A 19,858-nucleotide genomic window follows, 5' to 3' on the forward strand; every position below is an offset into this window, starting at 1 on the left:
GCCATGTCTTAATGTTCATTAATACTGCCCAGATGGCTGCTAGTTTCCAGTACTCTTTTTAATTGCTGCTAATGTAAAATGTTATGTACATTGTTGCTTTATTTTATAAAGGTTTTCTGTCTTGCAGATGTTTAGCTCATATACTCTTCTTAACTCGCTACGTAGTTGTAGGGTTCCATGTCACAATAATTTAGTTGTGCACAATGACGCTGGGTTATACGGTACATTTGACAAATAAACCTTGATACTTGAAAGAACTTTTAGAACAATTTCAATGATCATGTCACGTAATTGATAAAAAGATTTAAGCCTTTTTTCAACTGAATTTGAGGTTAGATTTCTCTTATTTTGGGTGTCAGGCTGATGACCTGATGAACAATCTGATTAACACCAATTCCATTTTAATGAATCTTCTTTGAGTGGTTTGGTAATTATAGAGTCTATTATGTTAGTGCCTATTTAGTTGCAACAGACAAACTATAGCGGCATGCATTAGCACTTTCACACTAAGTCTCGCCAAGGATCCTGATGGTTTCCCCTTTCATGGAGTTATCAATAGTATTAGTCGCAGTAGACCTGCAGGGCTCAGCCTCTGCCTTCCTGTCCAAATACATATTCTCTGGCGACATTCTCGCCATTTTGGCAGCCAGCCTGCTGAGGAAAATATGCAATGTTGCTGACACCATTCATTGCTCCGAACAGCTAAAAATATTACATTTTGTTAACCTACATAGTTTAGGCCTAGATGAGTAGCTCCCATTAACGCTTTCCCAACACTGAAGTGACAGTGTTATACAAAGTAACCCTATAATGAACACGAGGTAGGACTGCCTGCTTTGGTTAATGTAGGACGCTTGCTTAACCAATTACCACAGACAACCATTAAGTGCTTTAAGATTCACAGTTGTTCAATACAATCAACTAAACTCAACTACTCAAACTCTAATACAAATGTAAGACCAAATAGTGCATAAAAACAAAACACTTTATTACAATTAGGCTGAAAAAATCCAATGAAAACAGCTACTTTACAAGTACAAATGTCTTCCTTTTTTCATTGCTATTTACAGTATTTTCTTCAACATCAATAAAAAATGGCATATTTATGAGAAAACACAAGACACTAAGGTACATGTTTACAGTGTATTTGTCACATAAATTTGATGAGGAACTTGCATACACATCCATTCAATATTTGATGGTTACACAACAAAAAAAACATTTTACATCCAGATTGCATTTAATGTGTGTATTGAGTGGTTGTTATAACTGTGATACAATCACTGTTGGGGCAGTTTTGGACATGGCAACTTCCTTCTTACGCAAACATTTAAATAACTGGTAGCGCTGCCTCTGTCAATGTTAAACTGGCACACCAAAAAAGGTTATGTGAACGTGACACTCTCCCATCACTCGCGGCTCACGGCCGTGACGAGTTTCACAATGACAATTAGCATGAAGACTTAAATCCTCTCACTACTGTCCTTCTGGAAGCCATCTGCACCACTGTGGGGTGGAGTCACCATGCGATCCTGACACATTATTTCTTTTCCCACAGAGGGATATTTTGTATAAACAAGAAAATTACAGACATCATAAATGGTAAGCATGAGAAGAACAACACCAAGGAGGCGACTTATGAATACACAAAACATTATTCAAATGGGAATTCCCCAAATTAGCTAGGCCCTAGCCACAGGCTATCTATGGAGTAACATTAATATATTCATCAATAGAAAAAGGCATGAATCTTTTTCTACTGCTTGTCTGATCTTATATTAGATGTTGGTGCAGGGGAGAGGAGACCGTCTCAAACCACAGAGGGGGGAACATCCAGCAGTTAAAAACTGAAAAAGATGTCTCTTAAATGTCATTCCTTTACATGGAGCGGTTTCTAACCAGGTTATATTCAGCACAGCCACTTCGGACTGGACGCCACTGAAGGGAGAATCTCTACATCCCCCTGCTCCTCAGAGTCACTGATGAGGGGGAGACTAGTCCTTCAGGCTCCTAGCTACCGCCCCCACTGGGCTTGGCCTGGCCCTTACCCCTCATGGCCCCTCCACGTGCTTGGCCCTTGGCTGGCAGCTGCTGCTGCTGTTGTACTGGAGACTCAGCTGCAGGGGGCGCTTGGGTCTGTTGGGCTGGGCTGTGAGGAGGTGGGGTCTGTATCTGAGGAGAGGCGGCTGCAGTTACCACCTGCTGCTGGAGGAGCTTCTGTTGGACCACCTGGGGTTGGATCACCTGGACCTGGGACTGGGCCGAGGATACAACCTGGGTCACCGCCTGGGACTGGATCTGATGCCAGACCAAAGGGTCAGGTTAGATGGGACAGACAACATGTTTTACCACAGTTGGGAAGTGATCCAAAGGTCACAATGCCTTAGTGCAATGTTCAAATTAACCAAGCGGACTAGTATTGAAGTCAAATGCTAGATGAAAATAAACCGACCTAAAGGCTAACACACAGTAAACAGAACCAGTCATTTGTCATTTCATACGCCTCATATGATTCCTGTACTATACTCCCTTTTGGTGGGGCGGGGGGGGGGGGGGGGGGGGGGGGGCTCTCTTACCTGCGGTGGAGATGATACCATCTGCTGGATGCTGGTCACAGTGGACTGCCCCTGCACTATCTGGGGCTTAGCCACCTAATGTTAAAGTCAAAATAAATATAATGTACAACTTAAGTGGATTCCAAACACCTGGATAAAAGCAGAATGACCCAGTGAGTGCATAAAGGCCAGTTCAAGTGTCAGTGGTGTGACATTCTAAAAAGAAATGTTATGGTCTAACCTGTGAGTTAGAATACCAGTGGTGTTATGGTCTAACCACTGAGTTAGAGCATCAGTGGTGTTACGGTCTAACCACTGAGTTAGAATACCAGTGGTGTTACGGTCTAACCACTGAGTTAGAGTATCAGTGGTGTTACGGTCTAACCACTGAGTTAGAGTATCAGTGGTGTTACGGTCTAACCAGGTGAGTTAGAATATGGAAGGTACGCCGGTCTAACCAGGTGAGTTATTGACAGTATAAGAGTGTAACCTGGATCGGCTGTCCTCCAGGAGGTTTCCCAGTCGGGGAGATGGAGGTGAAGAACTGAGTCTTGAGCCCAGGTAGCTGTGTGGCAGGAGGAGCGTAGGTGACCTTCTGTTGCTGGACCTGCGGAGCCTGGACTGTCACCTGCTGGCCCATCTGAGGGACACAAAGAACCACCAGGCTCACAAAGACTCTTCTGACAGCACTTAGGGGCATGGGTTATTGTATAAGACACCTCTGACCAGTTCACACCCTAATTAAGAGAGAAAAGCAGCTCCTGGGTAATACATAATGTGTCTATGTGGACACGAACAGCGGCTCAGTTGTCCCAGTTGTTCATTCTTTTACATTTGAATGATTTAACAGACACTCTTATCCAGATCAACTTACAATTAGTGCATCCACTGAAAAACCTAGGTGGAACAACAGAGTCCTTATAAGTCCATTGTACTTCACTACTGTGGAATCTGAGCATTGATAATGACAATGTGAATGTACTGGAAGTGAATGTGCCTAGATAATGAGACCAACAGAAACCTCTCTGTTTAGATTCTCTCTCTGTAGGTTGCACTCTGATAACCACAGGAATGTTTACACTGAACGTTTGGCATGGGGGTTACTGTCTTGGAAACCTGATCACACCCTTCAATGTATATATCAGCTTGTAACCAACATTACAGTGAGATGAGATGGAGGTTGTGTAAGAAAGACCAGGTCTGTAACCTCATGAACAAGACTATCTAATGCTGCAAAAAATAACTGAATTACTCTCTCCCTTGACAACCGGATATTATTATTATTTCAACCACTATACGTAACAGCTGATTTCTAACACTACTCACCTTCTGCACAGTGGCCTGGCCTGGTTGTGGCTGCACGGCTTTCTGTTGGGCCACTGCAGCTTGAACAGCTGCCTGTTTCTTCATCTGGATCAGCTGTTGGAACTGGGGGAACGGTGGCGTCAACACCGGCCCACCTACAGACAGGTGAGAAAGAGACAGACAGGTGGTGACCAAGAGACAGAGAGACACCGTGACGACCCAGGACAGACTGACGGAAAGACAGACAGAGAGAGACACCGTGACGACCCAGGACAGACTGACGGAAAGACAGACAGAGAGAGACACCGTGACGACCCAGGACAGACTGACGGAAAGACAGACAGAGAGAGACACCGTGACGACCCAGGACAGACTGACGGAAAGACAGACAGAGAGAGACACCGTGACGACCCAGGACAGACTGACGGAAAGACAGACAGAGAGAGACACCGTGACGACCCAGGACAGACTGACGGAAAGACAGACAGAGAGAGACACCGTGACGACCCAGGACAGACTGACGGAAAGACAGACAGAGAGAGACACCGTGACGACCCAGGACAGACTGACGGAAAGACAGACAGAGAGAGACACCGTGACGACCCAGGACAGACTGACGGAAAGACAGACAGAGAGAGACACCGTGACGACCCAGGACAGACTGACGGAAAGACAGACAGAGAGAGACACCGTGACGACCCAGGACAGACTGACGGAAAGACAGACAGAGAGACACCGTGACGACCCAGGACAGACTGACGGAAAGACAGACAGACAGACACGTGGCGACCCAGGACAGACCGACACGTGGCGACCCAGGACAGACAGACACGTGGCGACCCAGGACAGACAGACACGTGGCGACCCAGGACAGACCGACACGTGGCGACCCAGGACAGACAGACACATGCTAACCAAGGAAACGATCCAGACGGGTAATCATTGCGAAAACATTTGTGTGTTTTAATGTAATTATTGGGTTTCCGCACCTGTCTTCGGGGGCTGTCCAATAGCTACACTGATGACGGGCAGGGTAGTGACACCAGCGGAGGAAACCACGGCTGGCACAGAAACCACTGGGGGCTTGGTGAGAGTCACCTGGGCAGTCTGACCTGGCTGGGCCGGGATCGGACCCTGGGTGGTCACACGTGTCTGGAGTGGCAAAGGAAAACACTTAGAAAGATCAATTTCAAAGGATCACTAAGTGAGCTTAAAGAGGGTTACTGACAGTTTGCAAATAATACATATTAGCACAACATAGTGGTGAAAATACTCTAAGCTGGGTTGCATACTATAGAGAGAAAAAAAGGAAACAAATACACTCCTCAGAAAAGGTAAGGGAACTCTTAAATCACACATTGGGTCTCGATGAAGGACATATATTAAAGATCAAATCGTGACTATACATTGTGTAACTGGTTGAGAACAAACTGATGTAACAAAAGTCAATGGAAGCCAAAAATCACCAACCGACTGAGGGCTGGATTCAAATTCACACTGAATATCAAAATCAATGGAAATCACAGGCTGTTCCAACTCATAATGTGACTCAGTAGTGTGTAAGGCCCCCACATGCCTATATGCACTCCCGACAATGTCTGGGAATCCTCCTGATGAGATGGCAAATGTTGTCCTGGCAGATCTCTTCCCAGACCTGGATCCGGGCATCAGTGAGATCCTGGAGTCTGTAGCGCAACTTGGCTGTGTCGGATGCACCGATACATAACGTCCCAGAGGTTCTCAATTGGATTCAGGTCTGGGGAACGTGAGGACCAGTCAATGGCATCAGTGCCTTCGTCATCCAGGAACTGCCTACACAATCTGGCAACATGAGGCATATGTCTTGCACCAGGAGGAACCCAGGGCCCACTGCACAAGGGTAAGGTCTGACGATATCATTGCGGTACCAAACAGCAGTCAGGGTACTGTTGACCAGCACATGGAGGTCTGTGCGAACCTTCAAGTATACGCCTCCCCAACATTGACCCACCGCCAAACTGGTCATGCTGGATGATGTCGCAGGCAGCATAACATTCACCACGACACCTAGACCCTTTCACGTCTGTCACATGTGCTCAGTGTGAACTCAGTGTCATCTGTGAAGAGAGCGAGGCGCCAATGACAGACCTGCCAATTCTGGTGTTCTCTGGCAAATGTCAATCCAGCTGCATGGTGCTGGGCTGTGAGCACAGGTCCCACTAGAGGACGTCGGGTTTTGGTGTGTGGAGTCTGTTTCTGACAGTCTGGTATATCTATATACCCAGAAAAAAAGCTAAGCAGCCCCCCCCCCCTCTTTTGCCAATTGAAAAGTGTGGCTACTGAATTTCAGCTGATTACTACTGGATTTAACTTTGTTAATACTATGATCTCCATAGCAAGACCTCATTTAGCAAGGTTTAGTCAGAATGGAGGCAGTGAGGTCTGAGATGCATGTTGAGCCTTAAGTTTTTACAACATTTGTACCAAACATCACAAATCAAATGAATGACAGGTATACGTTTATGTGCGTGCATGCGTGTACGCACGCACGCACACACACGTTTATTGTTCCCTAGCAGCCATTTTGTTTAAGGTACTGCCAGAGGGATGGCGTTTTGACAGTTTTTAGCAACATTTAAATGGAGGACTTCATGGGTTCCAGATAAAACATTTAAATGGAGGACTTCATGGGTTCCAGATGAAACATTTAAATGGAGGACTTCATGGGTTCCAGATGAAACATTTAAATGGAGGACTTCATGGGTTCCAGATGAAACATTTAAATGGAGGACTTCATGGGTTCCAGATGAAACATTTAAATGGAGGACTTCATGGGTTCCAGATGAAACATTTAAATGGCTTTCGTGTACAATGGGATGTGACCTTACGAAGTTGGCAAATCAAGTCACTTGCTTTAGCTCCACCATCTAGCCAAACACTATCATTTTTACACTGCTGGATCTCGACAGCAAGACGCTTCCACACACTCAGTTGGTCAAAACCGGGCCAGTGATGTCTTGGTTACTGCGTGTCACATATGGACAGATGAAAAAGGATCAGTAGTCTCCCGTCCTGGATTTCACTTTGGGGAGAAGGTAATGAAGCTTGGCCTCACCAGTCTGGCCACCTGAAGGTTGGCTACGGTGGTGCCAGCCAGAACGGCCCCGCCTCTGGGACCTGCAGCAACGGCAGCCAGCTGGGGGTTGGCCTGAGCTGCCTGGGGGTTGGCTGGCTGCACCTGGGAGGTCTGCTGGCTCTGGGCAGCTGCCACCTGCTGTTGCTGGGCGGCCATCTGCAGCTTTTGCTTGTGCATCTTCATTAGCTCCTATGGGAATCACATCTGTTAGTTTTAATTCTGGTGATGTATTGTTTTAAGGGCTTTTCCGAAGTGTACAGAACCTGGGGTTTTAATGAATGAAGGGCCTTTCCATAGGGTACAGAACCTGGGGTTTTAATGAATGAAGGGCCTTTCCATAGGGTACAGAACCTGGGGTTTTAATGAATGAAGGGCCTTTCCATAGGGTACAGAACCTGGGGTTTTAATGAATGAAGGGCTTTTCCATAGGGTACAGAACCTGGGGTTTTAATGAATGAAGGGCTTTTCCATAGGGTACAGAACCTGGGGTTTTAATGAATGAAGGGCTTTTCCATAGGGTACAGAACCTGGGGTTTTAATGAATGAAGGGCTTTTCCATAGGGTACAGAACCTGGGGTTTTAATGAATGAAGGGCTTTTCCATAGGGTACAGTACCTGGGGTTTCCCCACTGTCTTGATGCCTTGAGGAGAGGCAGCCTGTTGTTGCTGTTGCTGCTGGAGCTGCTGCTGACGTAGCATGTGGAGGTGGGCCTGGGAGATGGGCTTCCCCTGGGGAAGCTGCATGCCTGCAGCTGGAGATGGTGGGGGGGGAGGGCGAGAAAGAGAGGAGCGGGGGTGAGGAATCAGATGACGGAATCCATTTGATTTATTGAATCAGATGACTGAATCCATTTGATTTATTGAATCAGATGAATGAATCCATTTGATTTATAGCGTCCCGTACCTGCTGTGACCTGGGTGACCAAGGAGCGGGTCTGGGACTGCACCGGGGTCAGCGTGGTGGACACCACAGCCGAGGCGGTCACCTGGTTCACGGCCCTGACACCCTGACCTGTAGCTATGGCCACCACCTCCCCAGGGGCAATGGCGGCGGGTCTCTGCTGGGAGTGAACCACCTGGGCTCCAGCTGCACTGACCGGCTGGAGGGGGGCGGAAGAACAAGGCTGTTAACACAACCAACATAACGGTCCTCACTGGTATACAGTAGACACAGGAGGTGACAGAGGAGTCAGAAGGTCCCGGTCTGCTTCACAACATCTGAATACTGTGGCTGTTTCATAGTCACCTCTGGCTTCATGGGGACATTACAAAATGCAAGAAAGTCCTACCAACCCACTGTATTTATTGAAAAATCAAACAGAAGCAGCCATAAACAGGTCCAATCCGCTACACACTATGTCACAGAGATACTTACAGACATGGTCGGCGGTATGACTTGACCTGGCGAGGCCAGACGTTTGTTGGCCTGGAACGGACTGGGAGGAACTCCAGCCACTGTGTTCACAATCAGGTTTCCGCCTACGCTGGCTGAAGGGGACCAAACACAAAAGATTTACTATGTTATTACATCCTAATGTCTTGCAGTGATTACTGGGCATGCAGTGAAAACCCACCAGTTTGAATTGTTGTTCCCACAGTGGCATTCTTTATGGCACCAGGCTGAAAAACACAAAACACGCCCAACCCCATTATATATGCTTTATATCTTCCCACAGCTATTGATTTATGACAAACAGAACAACCCATTAGTGTGATGTGATAACTGGGATGTTTCCCCGGGCTCACCAGGACGGCCGTGTTGGGTACTGGGGTAGCTCCAGCCACTGCAGCCGGCTGGGGGAGTCCTGGAGCCGGGGCCAGGCCTGCAGCAGAACCAGCCTGTGTCTGGGTGGCTCCGGCCACGACCTGGGTGGCTCCGGCCTGCTGGGCCTGCTGTTGCTGAGCTAGCTGCTGAGCCCTCTGCTGCTCCGCCAAAGCCTGCCAGGGGAGACACAGGCATTCGTCTTGAAAACGCCTTCGTCCACAAACCTAACACATTAATGTTACACTGCAAACTGCAGATTTAGCCATCAGTATAAATCCAGAGAGAACACATGGTTTCCTGGGTTAAATTCCCAGGGAGGGCCAATATAACATTTAGTAAATTCCCAAGGAAGGCCAGTAAAACTTATTTTAAAACTCACTACTGTAAGTCAGTCTGGATAAGTGTCTACTGGATGACTTGAATGTAAACATTTAGTAACATTACAAACTAAAGCACAGCTTCATTCATCCTGCACCCGCCAGCAGCTTCTGATACTGCACACCCCCACACCAGTCGGCTTTCCATCCAATCCCACAACAGGTCCCGAACCCAGCAAAGGCAGTCCCTCAATGTTATTTTAAGTTAATGTGGCGCAGTTCACTTGCCAGCCGTGGACTAAGCAATACTACACCCTATAGGCAAAATCGAAATGTGCAAAAAATAACCTAATAAGCCCAGAAAAATATCACAGAAGCTCACAAGGTCCATTATAAAAGAATGACTAAAGACGTTGCATGAACAGAGCCAAGTTGAACACTTTCACATACTTCTTTCATGTAGTCTACGTTTTGGTCGTCACTTGCTTCTATAGCCCCAAAGTCTGACTCTACGGTATCAAAGGCACACTAGAAAGAAAATGTCAATTTAATGGTTAAAGTAAGAGAGGTTATAATTCAAGCTAAGGATGGAAAATAACATGGTAAGCAGACATATTGCAGAAATAGGCAGGGTTCAGTTTCTGGCTTTAGAACGGGGCGGTCAAACTAGGCCAGGCGCATGGGTTCTGCAGGTAAGCCGGTTCTATCCGGCCAGAGCTAGAGTAAAAAATGTAATTAAAAAAACACTCCAGCCCATTAATGAACATCTAAAATTGGATGTAAAGTTTATTCAAATTCTATTTATTTATTTAATAAGGTAAGTTTGCTTATCATGGACATTAAATATCTACAATAGACTTTCTAATAACGACATTTTATAATAAATATATTTTTTCATAACAACTGAGGGGCAAATTAGTTTTGAAAAACAACTGTGACTCCATTGAAAATCCCAGTGAGGACCAGAGTCCTAACCCTGCAATAGAGATTAGTGACAACTACCTTTAGTAGCACCACCATCACAGATGGAGACAGATCGGTACACAATCATTATTTTCCAGGCCTAATCAGATCAGAGGGAACTCCCAGGAAAGAAAACAGCTGTGATAACCCCCGTGACTAGGCAGGCCAACCCACAGACCGCTGAGACCCCACAGTGGCTGCACACCCAAAGAGACTTGAAGCAGCAAATGCAGGGAGTGTTAATAGTAAGACAGTGCTTTAATACAACACAACTCGGTTCACGCACACACAGCAGAAAAACCACGTCTCCAAATCTTTCAATCAAAACTTTCAAAAGTTGTCTGTCCGACAAACCCCTGCAATAATGTCTGTTGGAACACACAGGTCATGCAGGCCCTCCATGCTAGTTTATCATCTGGTACACACCTTCTTCTCCTTGGCAATCCGTTCAGCGCGTTGTGTTGCCACCTGAATGGGAGGAAGGGGCTTGTCGTAGCTGATCCCACTTTCTGCCAGGACAGAGGCATGCTTGGGGTTCTTCTGGAACGGGTTCATGCCCAAACTATTATGATAAAGGAAACATTCCATACAGTTAATAGATATTTGCCAGCTGAGGCTCAAGACATTTAATGCACCAGATCACACTCCCTGTTGAGGGCTTACAGTGGCTTGATGGGGGGGCTCCTCTTGCTGGCAATGATCTTCATGAGCTCAAAACGGCTGCTGTAGAGCTGAATGTGTGTAGCGTTGTCATCCTGGGTGTAGATCTGGCAGGTCCGTAGAGGACGACTGTTCTTAGACTGGTTGAGAAGAGGACACGGCTCAATCTAGAGAACTCTATACATCGCCACGGTATGACCACGGTAGAAGGAACGGACAGGCGCAACGTACCTTGTATATGCTCTTGGTTTTCTTCTTGGGGTTGGCCTCATACACCAACTACAGTGAGTAACAACAAGGGTTCATTATCTGACCGCTCTAAGAACATGTGGTCTTGGAGCCCCTCAGGGGCCATACAGTAGTAACTCGGGGGCCATACAGTAGTAACTCGGGGGCCATACAGTAGTAACTCGGGGGCCATACAGTAGTAACTCTCATCGCGGCAGCTCACCTTGCCCTCCTCTCGGGGGATGATGACGTTCTCGTAGCGGCTGCGGCATTGTTTCGGCGAGCGGTAGATGCGGCTGCAGGAGTTGACCACATCACTGACCAGGTCCCAGTTGGGTGTGTGGGCAGGAGAAACGATGGTCAGGTTCAGGGGGAGCTCCAGGAGCTGTTTCACAGCCTGGCGCGGAAAGAGAGGGGGAACATGACATCATATATTAACTCCAACACATCACTATTATACATAGGTTTAATTCCAGCAACCCACTTAATTAAAGCTGGCCATCGCAGTAGCAAACCTACCTGTAGAAGGGCCCAGTCTTCACTGATGAGCCACTCTGGGTTGTCCTGTCCAGCTTCCATGGCAGGTTTGACAAGCGAGGGCAGGGGCTTGGCGAACGGTGCCTGCTGCTTCAGGGAGAAGTTCTTTTTTTGGTCCTTGCCCTCGCGGCGGACTTTGAGCAAGCTAGCCTTCTCAAAGAGAGAGCGTGGAGGAATCACCGTCTCACCATGACCCTTCTTCTTCTTCCGACCGGCTGCTGGGCATAAACACATGGGTCCTGAGGACAGGGGTCAACCCCATGGGTCCTGAGGACAGGGGTCAACCCCATGGGTCCTGAGGACAGGGGTCAACCCCATGGGTCCTGAGGACAGGGGTCAACCCCATGGGTCCTGAGGACAGGGGTCAACCCCATGGGTCCTGAGGACAGGGGTCAACCCCATGGGTCCTGAGGACAGGGGTCAACCCCATGGGTCCTGAGGACAGGGGTCAACCCCATGGGTCCTGAGGACAGGGGTCAACCCCATGGGTCCTGAGGACAGGGGTCAACCCCATGGGTCCTGAGGACAGGGGTCAACCCCATGGGACCTGAGGACAGGGGTCAACCCCATGGGACCTGAGGACAGGGGTCAACCCCATGGGACCTGAGGACAGGGGTCAACCCCATGGGTCCTGAGGACAGGGGTCAACCCCATGGGTCCTGAGGACAGGGGTCAACCCCATGGGTCCTGAGGACAGGGGTCAACCCCATGGGTCCTGAGGACAGGGGTCAACCCCATGGGTCCTGAGGACAGGGGTCAACCCCATGGGTCCTGAGGACAGGGGTCAACCCCATGGGACCTGAGGACAGGGGTCAAACCCATGGGACCTGAGGACAGGGGTCAAACCCATGGGACCTGAGGACAGAGCTCACAGGGGGATCAGAAAGCCTACAGTAACGCTTTTTAAGAGAAATAAAAATCTTACCTGAGGGGTCCATCTTGAGCCTCTTGTGCTCTTTACGGATGTAGACAGGCGGCAGTTTGGACTCAGGCATGGGAGTGGAGTCGTACATCAGACAGATGACAGAGTCAATATAAATGTCATTGTCATCTTGTGGTGGTGTAGGTGGAGTCCAGAGCTGCAATCAGAATCACAGGATCAAATACAGCTGGCACACTCAGAGATACTAACAGAATACATAAGGCCAGGACACACAGTCATATAGATAATGTGACTGACTTACAGGCATTATTTCTGTTTGGCCGTCTTCTCCGTCAAACACATACTCCTGTTGAAACACATAACTTTAGTGATTTCCAGTAGATAATTAACTACCTGCGGTTCTTTTACTTCAACACTAACCACCCACCATGTTGTAAGCATCCTCTCTGGTGTAGGTGAACAGGTCTTCCTCTTCCTCAACGGTCATCCGCTCCCCATCTTCAGCCTTCAGTTTTTGGAGGTGCTGCATCTCCCAGCCTCTCTTGGCACACATCAGTCGCTCCTGAAATTCACAAAAGGCTTCATTTAAAGTTTGGAAATGATGGTCATGTTCACGTGCTTTGAGGATGAACGGGCTGACAAACTTGAAGTACCTCTGGAAATCTAAGAGGCGAGGTTGAGTCCTACCTTGGCAACCAGTTCGTCCTCACTGACATGAAGATATTCCAGGTACTGCAGGGCGTATTTTTCTATTGGCGTTAGCTGATGAAGGAACAGATTCATCCAGACAATCCTGTATTAGTTAAGAGATGTGCCCGTTCTCTGATATGTAGTCAACAACACACTTTAAGAAGGCACTCTGTGACAGTTTATCACCTGGTCCATGACAGCGTTGAGCTCTGTCAGCTGGGAGGGCTCCTCCTTGGCCTGGGACTCCTCCAGGTCCTCCTCCTGGACTCCCCGGCTTTCCTCCTGCTGCTGCTCTGATGGTGAGGTGTCCAGGCTGATGCTGTGGAGGGCCTGGATGTAGGGCCTGGCCACACGGGGGGAGATCGCCTCAGAGGGTGACGGCTCCTGGTGCAGAACCACAAACTCCTCCACCTTCTCCCCCGAGCCAGCCTCCACCTCGAACAGATCCTGGATGGTGCGCTGGACAGAGACGCCGTTCATGTGTTAGCCAAATACAGATGAGTTTCAAGTCACCCGGGCTGGTTGGGGTCAGGGGGGCCTACCTGCGTGAGGAACGCCAGGGTGTAGTCAGTCCCTTGGGCTGCAACCTCTCTGATCAGATCCTTTGTGCCATTCTTCAGTAGCTTCTCCTCGATTGAATTCCCACTCTCCAGTCTGGGATATGAAGACACCCAGTTACCCATGACACACGGCCCTCCATTACGGCACCGACAACAGCGTTCAGTTCGTGCCCTCATCGAGGAGGAGCGTTATGGCAGGACATGGCGGTCGCCTGTGTTACCTGTAGATGTGGATATCTTTGGAGCGTCCAATCTTGTCACACCACTCCTGGGTACGGGAGTCCATGCTCGGGTTGAGGTCGGTGTCGTAGAATATGATGGTGTCCGCGTCGAACACGGTCCCAACGGCTGTGCAGCAGCGGTTGGTCAGGATGCTGCAGAAGACTTGTCGGTTCCTGTTGAAGGCCTTCATGTGCTCCTGATGGGAGGGAAGGGGAGACCGTGAGAAACAGGAGACAATAGCGCCAATTGATGTTCGTCAGACTTGGACCCTATCACACTACTCAAAGTAAGATCCTGGAATAGGTAGCATTAGGTCAGGACGCTGACAGTTACTAGCAGGCCTCTCCAACACATAGTGCAGATGGTTGGAGAGGTCTGACAGGTCTGACAGTGGTTTACAGTCTATCAAATCAATGTATCCTGAATCAGTGGGTGGTTTGCAGGAAATGAGCAGTTCTTCAATAAGTACAATTAGTCATTTAGGCGCATGAAGACACGTTCCATCTGATTCACATTTGGCAAACCAAACACGGGGGTTGTTCACTCAGCTCACCGATAGCCGAAGAAGAAATTACACAAGGCGTCAGTCGGAGAAAAGAAACAGCCAGAGAAGCAGAAACAGATTTCTCAGACAGAAAGTTGAACAGCCAAGTGCAGCAAAAGAGTCAAAAAGTGAAGCATGAGACTAAGGGTTGGTACTGTGCGCTTCTCTCAGGCCCTAGGTGGAACCTCATCCAGTAGGGAGGGAAGAGAGCAGAGTACTCTGTCCCCTTACTGAGCCAGAACACTGCAGTGAATCAAAAGGTCCCGGTGTTAGACAGGGAGAAACAGAGACAGGCAGGCAGCGCCGACACTGAGTGAACTAGGGTGCGTGAACGCCATAACAGCTAACGTTACAGCTAACGTTACAGCTAACGTTACAGCTAACGTTACAGCTAACGTTACAGCTAACGTTACAGCTAACGTTACAGCTAACGTTACAGCTAACGTTACAGCTAACGTTACAGCTAACGTTACAGCTAACGTTACAGCTAACGTTACAGCTGCAGCTTAAGGGGTTGTACCTGGCGTTCATCCACGGGTAGGCTTTCGTCCACGCGGATGTACGTGAGCTGCCGGTAATCCAGGAAGGCCTCCAGGATGTCCAGCATTTTCAACATCTGTGTGAAGATGAGGACGCGGCGATTTTCAGACCGTAGCTTGTGGAGCAGAATGGCAAGGGCCTCAAGTTTACCTTTGGAGCAAAAAAAACCCAGAAAATTATGATTTTAGTGCAATTTCAACAGTGTGTGGAGACCAGGCAGACATGCTACCTATGCTTGTGCACAGGTTCATAGGAAAGTGTGTTCACCAGAGTCCATCTGCATGAGCTGCAGGTCAGGAAACTGGACAAGGGGCCCAGTAGCCAGTCGGCGTATTTCCGCGCTGTGGGGGGCAGCGGTCTCCTGAAGCCTGCGGCGGATCGACTTTTGCATCAGGCTGTAGCAAGCCGGGGGATTGGTTGCATACAGCTGAGGGGGAGGAGCTACAGCGGCAGGGATAACACAGGACAACCTACAGAGACCAAGAGGGAGTTTAAATGAGTACTGTGAGCTCAATTCGCTTTGTACCAGGGTGATTTTGTCTGTCCAGGCATTGGCAGTGAAACGTGACGCCAGATGACTAAAGACCTGCTGACTAGGCCGCGGCAGGCGTCACGGCGGTCCGCGGAGGAAAGCAGGGCACCCTGGAGAAGTGAGGTGGTGGCCACGGGGGTCCTCTGGGCCCGGAGGCAGCTCTCCCTGCCCACCCACCTCCAGCCCCGGGGGACCAGGGCTGAGTGAGGCAGTCCGGGGGTCACGGAACAGGCCTGGAGGAGGTCAGCCCCATACAGCACACTGCAACCGCAGCGCCGCTCGTTGGCGCTGAACAGGCGGTTCAGACGCTCCTTCAGCTGACGACTCCTTTCTTCTGATGACTCCTACATGACCCAGAGGGAAACAACACGTCGTGGGTTTCACATGATGACGTTAAGGAGAATATGGGCTGGAACACGGCAGAAACGTGAGTCTATGTTTTTATGTTGTTTGGGCACCACCAGGGTCAGTTGTACCCACCTGCTGGGCAACAGTGGCAGGCTTGGCATTCACCCCCGAGGAAGTGGAAGTCACCGCTGAAGGGAGAGAGACGGACCATTACAACACAATCCCAGTCGGGAGGAGGACTACACCGTAAGACCACAATGTGTTTCAAGCATGAGCTCGGACCGCAGACACACTGTCGTGGAAGTATTTACAAGGGACCTATAAAATGTAACATCATTTTTATCCAAATTCCTTTGTTTTCTCTGTTTTGTTTATAATGGTTTCCATAGCCCCTAGGATTTTAGCTCTCAAAATCCCACTTTTAATAAAAAAAATAATAAGTCAACAGCGTTGCTTAAACTACATGCAACTTTTAGGTATGAAGAAAACCCAAAGAGGGGCTCTTGTAACACACGAGATGGTATTTACAGAACAAATCCCCAGTGGACTGATCAGAGTAGCCATAAGACCATTGGGTTAGGGTAAAATACATCCTGGAAAAATACATTCTCCATTCAGTTTCATTTTAACATCTGGATGGACTGATTCCATCTTCACGATCCGAAAGGCAGATTACACAGAAGCCTACAGGAGGCCCTATCCACAGTTGAATGTGTCTGGTACCTGGGGTGGGCGTGGCTTGGGGTGGGGTGCCCGGCGCGGTGGAGGAGTTGGAGACGGGCACGGCCTGAGGCACCGTCTGCATAACCATGGGGCCCTGGGGCCGGAGGATCTGCTGCCCGGGGGCCGACACGATCTGCAGGATGTTACCTGTACCGCCATGCAGCCAAACACACCGACACCACAGAGAAACCATTAAACAGCTACTTGTAGAAACATGGCACATCACCACTTAAAACAGGGAACATCAGTTATCCAACTATAATCGCAATTCCTTTTAGGGGACTTGGAATAAAATACATTGCGGGGGAAAAGAGAATAATTAAAAACTGCAGCAAGTAACGCCAATATACTGTAGAGCGTGCTGACACAGCAGGGACGAAGGCAAAGATGTAAAAAGGAGAGTATGAAATGTTGGGTGTACATTACCGAGTGTACCTTGGAGCTGCAAGGGCTGGCCCGTGGTCAGCTGTCGGAGCTGGCTGGGGGACAGAGTAAACTTGTTGCCCTGGAACTGCAGGGTGACGGGGGTCTCTGGCTGGGAGATCCGGTTCTGACTACCTGCAATGGACGGCAGCTGGGCTATCTTTACCACATCTCCACCTTTAGCAGGACAGAACGGCGCACACAAACACCTTCAGTCACACCAGATAAAGAGGACAGGCGAGTAGCGAACTGTCACAAGACGACAGAAAGCCCTTTGATGTGTGTCAGTTAGTTGAAGGGTGAGAGGCTACAGACATGCAGGACCAGGGAGGGTTAATGAATAGGATGGGAGTAGGTGGCTATCCTCCACAACACAACAACCACTGCGGTAGCTAATCTACACAGACCCTGAGGGGGAAAGAGAAGGTCTAAAGCAGTCATCTCCAGGTGAGACCGATGCCCTGCAACAAACGTGTTCAGTTAAATTAGTAGCTTGTCCTTACCTTTACAACCACAACCGTAACATCTATTACAGGCATGCAACAACGCAACTGTTTGCTCTTTTAAAGATACCGTTTCTGTTTAGAACGGTTAACGTGCTACACCTGGTGTTGCTAAAGGACGGGTGTGGTCAGACTCGGGGGGGAGGGAGTGGCCTGGGAACAGCAGTGTGGGGAACCATATGCACATGCTTAGCAGTGCACGCCCTCAGAGGAAAAAGACTAAACACAACAACACAAAACCAATAGACGGAGAGAGAGAAACCAAAGCTTTGGGATCTCTTCCTGCGGCTGGGCTGACAAGAGGTAAACGATTAGTAAAATGGGAGAACCAATATTTAGGTGGGGAAAAAGATAGTTTTAAATGGTTAAAACCAGTACGGTGTAGTCAGTCATGGCAGCAGACGTTGGGCTGTGGACATGCAGGTTTCAGAAGAGATTTAGGGGATACTGCTGACATGGCTGGAGCTTTCATTTACAAAGTGCTCTTTTTCTGCAATCAAGTGTACAAACTGTATGGTTGAATATTTGTATGGTTTTCCTTTGAAAATACATCAGTGGTATAAGAAGTACATTATTATCCTAAGAAATAAGTGAAAGGTGCTGGTCCTTTACAAGCCAAGACCTAAACGCACATCAGCAGTGTCCGAGGGAGGGAGACAGAGGCTTGGTGTCAAAGCGGCCCTTTCTGTTGTGCCGGAAGATTTAAGGAGATGTTGGAGGGAGGGGAGGAGGCCACTTACTAGGCAACCGTGCCTGGGCCTGGGATGTTAGAACCAGCCTCTGGGGAACCAGGCTGGGCTGGATGGCATGGGTGGGGCCTAGGGTTGGCCTGGGGACCTGGGCAACGCCAGGCAAAGTGGGCTGGGCTGCGCCACACAGAGCCTGGCCCAGGCCCACAGGGGGGGCAGCCCCTACTACATGCTGGCCACCGGCGGAGCTCCCAGAGGAGGCTACAGCAGACCCAGCGGTGCCGATGGAAGGAGAGCTTGTCTGGGCTTTCTGAATAGGGATCCCAGCCACTGTGGAGTACAAAGGGGTTCGGGATGGGCTAACAGTTAGGGGTGACTGAAACAATGTATTAGTTCATTTCACAGCACAACCCAAAAGTGGTGCTTCATCAGCTTGGTGTGGTCTCCACCTGTCTGGGATGGATGGGTTTAGAGTCAAAAGACGACATGAATATAAAAGCTTTGCCGTGGACTTCCCCGCTTTAGAATACACTTGGTAAAACGCAAGACTTCCTGAAATGTTGCTGATGTCACACGTTCAGTAACCCCAGCTAGACCTCAGCCACGCTCACTGGAAAATGTGGTTTTAGGTCAACTGGTTTTAGGTCAACTAGTAGCCCATTCAATTCCTTTCAGAATCTAAAAGTCACAAAATGTCTTAACTCCTTTGTCTCTCATTATACAACACTATAATACAACGCTATAACAATCCATATTTAAAGGTTTTAGGTTTTTTACATGAGTTTGAATGTATATACATTTTTGTTAGTTAAACAAAAACCAATATGTTATGTGAAAACAAATTTCAACAAATAAGTGGTAAAGACAGATATACACCGTAAAACAAAAATGCAGGTATTAGTGTAATGACAGACATCACACCCATGCTTTACATAACATTACATGGTAAAACAGCTGGGGCACATGGCCAAAACATTTAACATACAACCCTTTTCTTTCCAAAAAAGTCAAAAGGAAGGCTTTGAGTGAGGATCATATAGGATATAGCAAATTGAACGCTTCTGTTCCTCACTTAAAACTTTCCTTATCAAATTGTTTGGAAAGGAAAGAGAAAGGTGTCTGTGGTCTCTAAATTATTTCTGGAGCTGTACATTGGTTGTTGGTTTGCTCTGTTTTATAACATTTTATAAATAAAAAGATTTTGTTCTATTTTAGTTTTCCAGCCTCAAAAAATGTATAGCAGGTTGCAAAAATGAGGTATATCATGATAACAAACACCTCTTGCTGTTACTGCATCAAAATAAAAAACGATTTTTTTGTTTTCTTTACTTGCCCAGCCCTACATGATAACAGTACACAGGGCCCACACACAGTAAATAATAAACTGCAATTATCCAAACACTAAGAGGACTTCATGTGTGAATCCCAGGGCACTGTGAAGGGTGTAAGAGCCATAGGGGGTCTATGGGGATGTCTTACCCTGTGTGGTGGTGGTGGTGGAGGTGACGGGGGACTTGCCCCTACTCTGGGCTGGCTGAGGGGCTGTGGGAGCAGCAGTGGTGGGGGTGGCTGTAGGACGCTGCTGACCCACAGTAGTTGTCACGGGCACGAGGCGGCCCTCAGGCTTGGTACCGTACTGCACTGGCTGGAACAACCTGTCAATCAAATCACAGACTCAAAGGTCAAAGAACGTGCAGCACAGCCTAGAGCTAGAGACGACATAAAAACCACTGGAGTTTCAATTTCTATGAGTAAC

General features: G+C 48.4%; 1 protein-coding gene and 1 non-coding gene across 12 annotated transcripts in view; both read right to left on the bottom strand.

The window, feature by feature from the left end:
* Positions 1–966: 966 nt before the first annotated feature.
* The window catches only part of ep400 (E1A binding protein p400), a 31,617-nt gene continuing 12,725 nt past the window's right edge, over positions 967–19,858 (bottom strand). For 4 of the 11 annotated variants that reach the window (XM_029124524.2, XM_029124525.2, XM_029124518.2 and 1 more), the window contains 32 exons: positions 19,582–19,757; positions 18,154–18,432; positions 16,914–17,087; positions 16,488–16,634; positions 15,897–15,952; positions 15,471–15,760; positions 15,152–15,354; positions 14,865–15,034; positions 13,800–13,996; positions 13,561–13,672; positions 13,205–13,477; positions 13,016–13,090; positions 12,756–12,890; positions 12,630–12,674; positions 12,371–12,524; positions 11,428–11,660; positions 11,132–11,305; positions 10,912–10,959; positions 10,684–10,820; positions 10,447–10,582; positions 9,508–9,585; positions 8,722–8,913; positions 8,550–8,595; positions 8,351–8,463; positions 7,880–8,075; positions 7,591–7,727; positions 6,955–7,164; positions 4,850–5,012; positions 3,882–4,015; positions 3,046–3,195; positions 2,577–2,651; positions 967–2,298 (listed from right to left, as the gene is read on the bottom strand). In XM_029124524.2, the coding sequence (XP_028980357.2) occupies positions 2,011–2,298; positions 2,577–2,651; positions 3,046–3,195; positions 3,882–4,015; positions 4,850–5,012; positions 6,955–7,164; positions 7,591–7,727; positions 7,880–8,075; positions 8,351–8,463; positions 8,550–8,595; positions 8,722–8,913; positions 9,508–9,585; positions 10,447–10,582; positions 10,684–10,820; positions 10,912–10,959; positions 11,132–11,305; positions 11,428–11,660; positions 12,371–12,524; positions 12,630–12,674; positions 12,756–12,890; positions 13,016–13,090; positions 13,205–13,477; positions 13,561–13,672; positions 13,800–13,996; positions 14,865–15,034; positions 15,152–15,354; positions 15,471–15,760; positions 15,897–15,952; positions 16,488–16,634; positions 16,914–17,087; positions 18,154–18,432; positions 19,582–19,757 (4,996 nt within the window). In that variant the 3' untranslated portion in view covers positions 967–2,010. The remainder of the gene's footprint in view (positions 2,299–2,576; positions 2,652–3,045; positions 3,196–3,881; positions 4,016–4,849; positions 5,013–6,954; positions 7,165–7,590; positions 7,728–7,879; positions 8,076–8,350; positions 8,464–8,549; positions 8,596–8,721; positions 8,914–9,507; positions 9,586–10,446; positions 10,583–10,683; positions 10,821–10,911; positions 10,960–11,131; positions 11,306–11,427; positions 11,661–12,370; positions 12,525–12,629; positions 12,675–12,755; positions 12,891–13,015; positions 13,091–13,204; positions 13,478–13,560; positions 13,673–13,799; positions 13,997–14,864; positions 15,035–15,151; positions 15,355–15,470; positions 15,761–15,896; positions 15,953–16,487; positions 16,635–16,913; positions 17,088–18,153; positions 18,433–19,581; positions 19,758–19,858) is intronic. The other 7 variants (XM_029124522.2, XM_029124520.2, XM_029124521.2 and 4 more) reach the window with 7 other exon arrangements.
* LOC114840737 lies at positions 14,498–14,627 on the bottom strand. Its single transcript, XR_003782828.1, has one exon. It is a non-coding gene; the product is annotated as a small nucleolar RNA SNORA49 (small nucleolar RNA).

The sequence above is a fragment of the Esox lucius genome, chromosome 13 (genome assembly GCF_011004845.1).
Source record: "Esox lucius isolate fEsoLuc1 chromosome 13, fEsoLuc1.pri, whole genome shotgun sequence".
In the NCBI taxonomy this organism is placed as follows: Eukaryota; Metazoa; Chordata; class Actinopteri; order Esociformes; family Esocidae; genus Esox; species Esox lucius.